The sequence below is a fragment of the Alosa pseudoharengus genome, unplaced genomic scaffold (assembly GCF_046254945.1).
Source record: "Alosa pseudoharengus isolate Yale_2024_CS ecotype anadromous, Long Island Sound unplaced genomic scaffold, YU_APseudo_1.1 YU_APseudo_1.1_scf_8, whole genome shotgun sequence".
NCBI lineage: Eukaryota > Metazoa > Chordata > Actinopteri > Clupeiformes > Clupeidae > Alosa > Alosa pseudoharengus.
Genome location: NW_027468870.1, coordinates 8,073,097 through 8,083,858, shown reverse-complemented (window position 1 = coordinate 8,083,858; position 10,762 = coordinate 8,073,097). Strand labels below are relative to the sequence as shown.

At 41.6% G+C, this 10,762-nt stretch overlaps 1 protein-coding gene across 1 annotated transcript; it reads right to left on the bottom strand.

Annotated features, from left to right (window-relative positions):
• Nucleotides 1-6,522: 6,522 nt before the first annotated feature.
• On the bottom strand, nucleotides 6,523-10,302 carry LOC143112908 (beta-2 adrenergic receptor-like). The gene is made up of 2 exons (XM_076275328.1): nucleotides 10,018-10,302; nucleotides 6,523-9,647 (listed from the first exon to the last, which is right to left on the bottom strand). The coding sequence occupies exon 2, from the start codon at nucleotides 9,637-9,639 to the stop codon at nucleotides 8,407-8,409; it is 1,233 nt and encodes a 410-aa protein (XP_076131443.1). The 5' UTR covers nucleotides 9,640-9,647; nucleotides 10,018-10,302; the 3' UTR covers nucleotides 6,523-8,406.
• Between the last annotated feature and the right edge of the window lie 460 nt (nucleotides 10,303-10,762).

The following is a 10,762-nucleotide window of genomic DNA, read 5'->3' as shown; positions in this document are numbered from 1 at the left end:
AATACAATAATTAAGGCATCATATGAACACTTAAAACGCTCCACTCAAGAGTGTTTCTGTGTGTGCAACATGAGGCTCTTATACTCTCACAATGTTCCCTTCTCTTAATTGCAGAAGCATTGAGTGGAAAGTCCATTGTGTTCAAATTACACCTACCTTAAATGTCATTATGTCCTAAATCATTTAACCATTTTCTCCTTTCCTTTAAAGACCAGATGTCTGAGGCCTGCGTTTAAACATGTCAGTTCATCATGCAGGGGCCATACAACAGCATATTTCACAGAATGGTAGTTATTATTTAGACTGGTACTTTGGTAACACTAGATTGGTAGTTTTCATTTTTAATCATATTCAGCTGCCCATGTGCAGAACACAAGCTATAGGAGAATCCAGTGTTACTCTCTTCTTTTGACATTTCCAAAATGGGGGGGGGGGGGGGGGCTGTCTTTAATCAGCTTTATTGATTTAACATCACGGTTTCCACAGCATTACACTGTCATTTATTACTGTAACACTACAATGCCCCCAAGGAATGCAACACCGATGACATCAGGGTAACCCATGGCAACCCAGACCTCACATTGTGTCTGATTGGAGTGGGGGCGGGGCTCAATGTTGAGGTTCACTAGCAGGGAGTCAGAGCAGGTGGAGACTGGTGCAAGAAATATAGATTTCCTATCAACATTGAAAGGCAAAGCCATCAGTCAGCGGTGTGCGCACTTGATGTGCACATCATTTGTGGCCATTTACCAGGAGTGAACACACAGACAATCACAACTGGACAAAGAGTAAGCTAAACAAGGGGCCAAAGTCCTTCCTGATTGGACAAGGAAGTGGCAGGTCTGACAATGACACGGTGTCTAAAACCGTGGCTGGTCTGACAATGACACGTTCTCTGGACTCCATTATTCAACGTTAAAGTTTTGTTTTATTTCATGACTGGCATGTTTTTTACGGGGTGATTTACTACTCATCTGACACTGGCAGGCAACACATGGAACATGACCCCAGCAGTGCTGCAGAAGCATAACCTACTCATTGTCACATGTTAAATGAAACTCCTGTTCTCTCTCACTGTGAAAGCAGGAGAAACTCTAGACTGACTGGAAAATGAAACAAACTGCACCACGTGCACTGTAAATATGAAATGAAAATGTCTATGATTCTTCTCGTATTATCTTCTTGTATGTATTATTATTATAAACATTTCTGTGGACATCTTCACAGGGTGCTGGCATTGGGGCATACTGTATGCAGGTAGAGAGACCATGGTATACACAGTACCTTTATATATGCAGTTTATATTTACTTTAGTTCAATGTTATGTCATCAAGTCATAAAGTAAACACCTAGGCAACATAGACAACACTAGTAAAGGTTCTTGTCTGCAGGTATGGAAAATGCTATTGGTTTTACAAAAAACATTTACATTTCATGCAAAAATAAATAATGTTTTGTCTTTGTTCATTTGGTTGGAACTATGTTGATCTAAGTTAGATCAGATAAACTATTGCCAGCTATGTTTATCTTTTATGCCAGTAATACTGATGAAATTCAAGGTCTGCAAGATACTGTAATTACTAATTATTGACATGCTAATTACATATCATATATATGATAGTTGAAGTAAAACCCTTTCACATATGTAATGAGGAATCATTTTTTATAAAGATCAATGCAAATTTTCCAAAGGAATATTACTATGAAGACAAAATGCACAAGTTTGCTCCAAAGTCCCAGGATGCCAATGAATGGAGTGGTGTGTATGTGGCTGGGTGCAGAGCAACATGCTCTTACTGAGAGCAGACTACTGTATGTCTCTCTCAGGGGAAATCAGCACTCATCCTCATTAGAAAACCTCTCTGTTTCTTTAAAGATCCATATAGTCATTTTAACAGTGCACACATGCACACGCACACACACACGCACACGCACACGCACACACACACACACACACACACACACACACACGCACACGCACACGCACACGCACACGCACACACACACACACACACACACACACACACACACACACACAGACAGACAGACAGAGAGAGACTCACACATGCAATGCCATTTAGATTCTGCTTCAAAGCTATTCTAAATGAAACCCCATTATTATTCATTGTGTCACTAGATTTATTTATTTAGTAGACATTTTCATCCAACGTGACAGTACGTATCAGTGCACTTTCTATAGGTGTAATCCTTGTTGCCATGGTGTTTTTACAGTTATACTGTCCTCCACTAGTTGAGTCACTGCACCAGGAGTAGCACTTTACATTTCGTTGTGACAGTGTTTTACAATGTTTTACAATGACAAATAAATGATTTTGACTGTCACTGTCAATGTCTTTACATAAGCTTGGTAAGGAGCAATGACATTAAGCCACATTATGTCACTTAGTTCACTCACCACTGCTTCTGTAACTCCATCATTTATTAGTTTACTGTCACTATGGGAACCAGTGATGTTTGTCTTTCTTATATAATTTTCTTTCACCTTTTCTTGTCCGATTCAGAATGACATAATGGACCGGATCAGGAAAAGGGTTAGAAAAATATACAGGAAAATAAGGGGCTATTTTAGCTGGCCTCTTTCAATAAACCACAAGTACGTATAACACTTGAAATGTTTAGGATACAGAATTGCAAGGTCTATATGTGAAAACCCAGTAAAGCACAGACCCAGCTTTTAAAGAAACTCTCTGTCCCCTCCTGAAATAGATTTATTTATCCCCCAGAGACAAGAAATGCTGTTTTCTGATTGGCTGGCAGGATGGCTATTAATTCTGTATATCAGGACACCTATGAAGTAGACCTGGTAAAAAAGTTTAATCACCTTTCCATATCACTGCTCTTTTGAATGGTAACTATGACAACCATAGTAAACGATGGTTGAACTTGGAAGCAGGTTTGGAAACAGTGGAATCAAGCTAAATACCCCCGTTATCACTGACGCAACTAAAGAATGCAAATAATGTTGCCAACATACAGGAGTGGCTACTGGGGGATAAACGGGATGACGGCTTTTGAGATGTCCTGATATACACTACCGGTCAAAGGTTTGGGGTCACTTAGAAATTTCAATTCCACTCCATTTTAGACAGAATACCAGCCGAGATCAGTTACATTGTTTGCATTTTTGTTTTTCAAAATGATATCAGATTAGTAAACAGAATGTGCCTTCGGAACATTGGATGAATGGTAACTGAGAATGGACAATGTAGATATTGCATTAAAGATCAGCCATTTCTTTCTACAACAGTCGAGAACAATTATACAACAGTCTTTTGCAATTAAGTAAGCATATAATGTAATCTGAAAACTGCTGCCCTGATTAAAAACAATGCAACTGATCTCAGCTGGTATTCTATTTTTTCTATAGTCTATAATGGAGTGGAATGGATATTTCTAAGTGACCCCAAACTTTTGACCGGTAGTGCATCCTACAGAATGAATGGACTCAGCTTCGTGTCATGGAGTTCTTTGCCTCCTTCCCGTCCATAATTCCATATAGCGGGACACCCCAGTGGCTGTTATCCTTTACTTTAACTTATTTGTCTTCACACTTCTGCCTTATCATGTATATATTCAGTGGAAACACAGAACACCTGCATTACAGTAAAATTCCCTTTCACACATAAAATATATCATGGACCAAAAACTGTGCTCTCACACAACCAGTGGCTCAATTATGTTGTTTTCAGCACAGTCAGATTTTCAAAACGACTGCCGGTTCTTTCATGTTCAGTGCAAATGGCATACTCTGTTGTTCAGGGTGGCATACTGCAGGGCAGAGTTGAGTCACAAATGAACATGACTTTTTCTTTTCCTTGGTTGAAGTAAGAAGCCAGACTTCCCTGCAGGCATTTTGTTTTCTTCACAGACCTGGTGCTGCTAATATCCCTATTATATGTTTGCCAATAACTCAGAAGAAGAAAATATTCCATCAGTCAAAGTTATCACAACACACTCTGAAAACACCATGAATAATAAATGCATGAAAAGGTGGTGGCAAAATTGAGTGTGAAATATGTGCTGAATAATGTAAACTCACCCGGTCTCTGCAATATTGGCTTGTACCTTACAGTACATGCTGACATTTCAGACCTTTTTTCCAGGAGGGCCTATAACCTGGTGCAAATGAGTTTTCCATGAGTGAGATTTTATCTAGAAGGTTCTTGAGTTCTCCTCCATTTGACTTCCATTTCTCCCAAACTGTAAATAACTGGTTGTCACACACAGCTTGTCTATATGAGAGCAGAATGGAAAAGAGAGGTAGAGACAGTTTCTCTGTTGCGAGATATTTCGTATGTCTGAGATAAAATTGGGACTTGGACATTTCTTTAGAAGCTTTTGAAGCCAGTTGTCCAGTCGTCCTTTTGAACAAGAACCAGATGGGGAGAGGTTCAAAGTTAGATCAAGATAAGAGAAGTGACGCCGTTTTTTTGTGTTAAGATCTGTAAACTTCCTGCTGATCAGAGAAACAAACTGGCGCTTAATGAACCAAGAGTGTCGTGGCGACTACACAAAGCGGGACCCCAGGACACATAAACACTGTCCACGAGCTGGACCTTGGCCACCGACAGCAGCAACTGTCATGGACTCATGGCCGGGCTGAGCTGTTAATTCCAAAGCCCTCTTCCACATTCCTGTCCCTTAGTGTCCTCCACTGGGAGCCCATTGATTAGCCTTTGGGGTGAGCTGCTGAATCACTTTAATCTGACTGGATTAGGCAGAAAAGACCATTTGTAGGCAGTTGGGGAGAGAGTAGATACTGAGTGTGAGGTTTGAGTCCTGTTGGATATTGAGAAATCCTAATCATTGATGACTCAGTGACTGTTGCCTCATGTTTTAAACAATGTGTGACACTGCAACATTTTGGACATCTGACACAAGTTTATCACATAGACTTTTAAATTATTAGTAGTTTAGTTTCACAAAAAAAAGCAATTACTACATGCATTTGTTGCTGAATCTAATGTATTAACAAGAACTGCTGATCAATGCTGCTGTGTAGTATCTGACTATCTCTGAACAGTCAGCATGGATTTTATTGTCATTTTTCTGAGACATATGGTATGTTTGCACATTGCATTTTACACATGTTTTGGACACTTATCAGTAATGTTGTGGTGATTACTGTGCTCTTTCAATGTCTATGCCTAGTGCCATTATTTATTTATCGTTTTATGTTTTATATTACTGCACTGTGCTTGTCACTGTTGTTTGTTGTATGTTGCACTTCATTGTCATTGTCTTGCTGCTGTTCTGTTGCTGTATGTTGTCCACGGTAGCAAACTAGTTCCCCTTCTGGGAATTAAAAAAGTTAATCTTTCTGTTTATCTATCAGAAGACTATACAGTAATGTTTTTTTTCTGTTATTATACTGTATATAAAATGTCTTGTGTTTGACTCATGTTGTATTGAATGGAAACTTTGACTTGGGAGAGCACAGTATAAAAAAGCAGAATCATTTTGCTGATGTACTGTAAGTGCTGTTATCTTGAGCTGGTCTGAAGTGTTCTCAAATATACTTTGAAAATGGAGGGCAGGTGAAATTGTGTATAATGATGTTCTGACCAGGCTTTGATTGATTATACATCATTAAGTGGTTGAAAGCACAATTTCTGTGCTGTATATATAAATGATGGGATTTTAAAAGGCCTCTATCACAAATACGACAAAGCTGCAGGCAGTTTGCTCTAAAATCCCTTTGAGTATATTCACCATAGATATGAACCTCACATTCATTTAAAATCTACAAACAATGGATAGATGACAGCACTGTCATTTGATATTGCTGCAGGCACACTACCATAACCACTGTGCAGAAAGTTATGAAGAGACAATATTTTTACCAGCTACTGTATGAATCCAACTTTAGTTGAACAGGCCATCATGACAAATCAATAAACGGATCAATTTGCTGGAGCTTTGTTGACAGAGAGGAATACTAATAGACATGGGATTTGGTGTTAGGGCAAGGGTCAGACTTAGTTTACATTTCGTTGATAGATTGTCAAGAATTACTGTCAGTGAGTCAACCATCTTGTTAAAGGTTTGGTTCTTAAGTGTTTCATATGTTGTAAATGATCAAGTAATGGACCGAGAATTGAGATATTACCCAAATTTAAACCGAAGGGAGTCAACAACAAAGTCTTCGTATATCAGTGGGGTGTATGTTGTCACTGGACACAACTGCTATATTATAGGCACTCTGTGTCATGTGTAACACAACTCCTGTGACCAGCATTTCACACAGATGGCGACATCCTATGTGGTGGGTGGCCACTTGATTTCAAAAAGTTGCAGTGAAAACAAATTCTCCACTGATGTTGAACCGAAAGAAACATGCGTATAGAGAGTAGAGTGAGAACGTAGAGAGCTGGTTCCAGGCATGAGCCAACACCAGGGACAGTGGACAGAGAACCTTGTGGGTTTCAGAGCTGGACTGACTGGCAGCGCAGCAGAACCAGTGGAGGGCAGTGTTTACAAACATCTCAAACAATCTTATAAATTAAGAAGAACAGATTCATATTTAATCTTTTTCTGCTTTTAAAGTGACTCGTTAAGCAATATCAATCAAGTGGATGATGTTTTTCGGGACAACCCGAATATACAGTCCTCTTTTACATCCATAGTTTTTCACGTCACTATAAAAATGTATCTTCGGAATGAGTTAAAACAATAAACAATAGACTTGTACAGTACTATCTCTGGTATCGACACTAAACATCAGTGGTCTTCCGGGAAAAACATTAAAACATTATTAAAAATGTCAGTTCTACTTTGACATAAAGGCATGCTATGTATGTTTACATATTTGAACATCAACAGTGTTTCACAAACACAGCAAAGTTCAGCAATTGTACTGAACACTTTACATGTTTTTTTCTCAGGACAAGTTCAAAATACGTCACAGTATTACCTGAAAGCAGTCATATCAGTAAGAACACATACTAACAAATGCCACTGTGTCAAGGAGACTGTGCACACTTATGCAAAACAGTAAAAACTTTCCTATTTCTCTCATATTCATTCATCTCACTCATGTCAACAACAACAGCTAAAACAACAACAACAACAACAACACCAACACACATGTGTGCAGATTATTTAATGCTGTACATGTAACTTAAGAAAACCCTACAACACTTTAAATTCTAGTTCACCTCTTCTATCTTTCACTGAAAGTGTTTATAGGTGAAAAGGTTTCTGTTGGACTGGGGACTGTTTCTGTGCTCACACCCGTATTTTTATTAGTCATATATACAAATAGCCCTCACGATAACGCTCTGCTCTGTTTGCCACAGTGCAAATCTACAACCTACAACCCTCATGTAATGTCTTTTGACCTGGCAATCTATCTGTATCTCACAAAGACAATATTACTAAAAGCAGCAAAGTGTTAAGATTTGAGCCTTGTATAGTATTATATATCGAACTCAATTGTGATAACAATCTGCTGAAAAAGCTCAACATGCCGATGTACTTTTTCAGCACCCTCACTGCCCTCTCCCACATCTCAATAACAACCATTCCCTCCGACAGACATTGCTATCTGTGTAATGCTACTATCTTTAGTTTATGTGCAGGCTCACATGACGCACCGAACCAAGTAACCTCGCAGTACTAACAGGAAATGTTAAGAGCGAACAGAGTAAAGAGTGGGCTTTCGCAGGAAGTAAGGAGCCCTGGGGCTTCTCTTTTCTCTTTTGCAAAAAAGTGCAGCTGGATATAGCTCGGTCAGGCAGCTAATTGCACCTGTTGACTCTTGTCAGTGTTAGATTTCTCCTCTCTACACAAGGGATCTGAAGTATACAGAGGGGCCCTTGGCTTTAAGGAAGAAAAAAACACACACTACATCCCTCTGGAATGTGTTTAGAGTGTTCATAATATAAAGGTGGTCATAACAGCACCTCCTTGTCATGATAATGCTTCCTCCATCATGCTATGGGCATCTCTCATGTTATGCTTCTTTCATCTTTGTTTATGCATTTCAGATCCATGCTGGATGCGTAAGTGTAAATTCAGTGTAAATTGAAAGTAATAACATGAACACATGAAAACAGAAAAACACATTTCATGAGGTAGGTAAAATAGTCATAAAGATTACTCTCTCCTGTTCAATGCACATTTCATATTAGTGTTCCTATGTGCAAAATAAGTACCCTCATTGCGGAACAAAGCCACAGAGAAGCATGAGTATTCTCCCAGCCAATAATACAGGTCTGGCTAGAATTGAAAAGAGTTCAGCAGTGTAGTATCCATCCAGGAATACTTCCGGCATATAATACACCATCCCATTTTGAACTTACCAGTTTTGCCATGGTCTCATTTTTCCCCAAGACATTCAAAGACCAAAAAACAAATCCTTGAGATGAGCTCAGAAAACAGATGTTATGTCTTTAGTGCAGTTTCCATCTGTGTCTCATACGTTGTGGTGAGAGTCTCAGGGCCAAGCTCCACAGCCCCAAAATCATCTGGAGAAGCCCTGCTTTGGCTGCTAGTCCTCAGGTTGACCTGCCAGCTGTGTCCATCGTACATTAATCCATTAGCTTTCCGGTGCCTTAGATGCAACGAGCCTCCCCAGCAAAGGATCTCCTTGAAAGCGCTCCGAAACTCTGGGCTCCGACAATAAATAAGCGGATTGAACACCGAGTTGGCGTAGCCTATCCAGTTAAGTATCCAAAACGTCAGCCAGATGTTGTCCACCCTCCAGAGGGCCACCACCACGTTGAGTACAAAGAAGGGCAACCAGCAGAGCGTGAACGTCCCCATGATGATGCCCAGGGTCTTGACCGCCTTGTGGTCCTTCAGGCAGAACTTCCTCTTGGTGCTCCTGATGGTCTCACCCCCATCGGAGGCGGTGGACGCCTGGGCTTGGGAGCGGCTGCTCTGCTGGTGGAAGCGCCCCTCGCTGCGGTCGATCTTCTGCAGCTGCTTGCGCGCTTCCTGGAAGACGCGCGCGTAGACGAAGGCCATGACGGCCAACGGGATGTAAAAGGAGACGATGGAGGAGGCCACGGCGTAGGCGGCGTTGGTGTTAAAGTCGCAGCAGTGTTCGTCCCGCAGGCAGTTGCGCGCCTCCTCGTCGTCCGACACCCACCACTCCATGTAGATGGGCAGGAAGGAGATGAGCGCCGCCACCGCCCACACGATCAGCAGCACCACTCCGGCCTTACGCTTGGTCAGCAGCGACGGGTAGCGCAGCGGTGAGGTGATGGCCAGGTAGCGGTCCAGCGCGATCACGCAGAGGGTCTCGATGCTCGCCGTCACTGAGAGCACGTCGGCCGCCGTCCAGAACAGACACAGGAAGTTGCCAAAGTGCCAGGTGTTGAGAAGGATGTAGCAGGCGCCGAACGGCACCACCAGCACGCCCATGATCAGGTCGGCGCACGCCAGTGACGTGATGAAGTAGTTAGTGACCGTCTGGAGCCGCTGGAAGCGGATGATGGCCGTGATGACCAGCACGTTGCCGAAGACGATGCCCAGCACCAGCAGGCCCATCAGGATGCCCAACAGCACCGTCTCCACCGCCTCACCGTTCTCCACCTCCGATGACGAAACGTTCGCCCCCGCCACCGCCACCGCCGACACGTTCAGCAGCGCTGACGGGCTCATGCTCCCCATGGCCTGACCTGCCAGACACCAAACACAACAACAGATAAACGTAACAGATAAACAGCAGCAGCAAGCCCTGTACACACACACACACACACACACTCACACACACACACACACACACACACACACACACACACACACACACACACCACACCACACACACGCACACGTGCACAAAGCTATGCAGCTTAACCAGTGTAGCCACACAACCGCACTCAAAACGAAAGGAATAACATTTGCTGAACATACTGTACAGTTTTGACAACAGCCCATAGATAGGGAAATGAGGTTATTGGTTGCTAACATGGTGAACTGAAATTGAAATTGAGAACTAGGTGTGCAAATAGGTACAATGTTAACAACTTTGATAAAATTCACACTTACTTGAAAAAGGGTGAGAGCCTCACAATCCTTTGAATGGAATACTGTTTTGTTTCCCAAAAGAAGTCCAAAGATATGTTTTGAAGCTTGCATAAGTGCTTTGCCCTCATGTGGTGTTCATATCGGAGAGACTGTTGCTTCCTCTCTCTCTCTCTCTCTCTCTCTCTGTCACTCTCTCTCTCTCTCTTTCTCTCTCTATTCCTCTTTCTGCCTCTGCTTGTGCTGTCCTTACGCTGGTCACAGACACACAGGAGTCCTGCCGCTTGAACACATGAGGTCTGTTGGATTCAATGTGCCTCTCAGGCTATTTCTCAGAACCCTTATAGCAGCCAGCGGTGACATCACACCTGCTGAGAGCCAATCAGCTGTCACACAGACACCAGGACTAGAGAGCTGGACATGTAAGCTATGCTTTACATCTTACACAGATGGAAACTTATAATGGAGATTACTTTTGCAGTATCATTAAACATTAATAAATAAAAGTTTTAAGTTAGTTGAAGAAATGGAAAAATGTGTACAATAATCCAGATATCTGCGCTGATATTTGTCAGCATCTATAAAGGTTTAAAAACATGTTACAACAGTACATATTTCATGAATTTAATGCAATAAAGTATCTCTTAGATAATGGCTGTCAAGAAATCACTCTGAGCAGTATAAATAATGAATCAGAGTACTATCATGTCATGTTGATTTTCTCTGTTCTCACTAGAATTGATTCCATTGCTTCATATGTGTCTATCAT

Bases quoted from the DNA above. Each gene is read 5' to 3' on its own strand.
- LOC143112908 (XM_076275328.1), bottom strand. From the start codon at position 9,639: ATGGGGAGCATGAGCCCGTCAGCGCTGCTGAACGTGTCGGCGGTGGCG.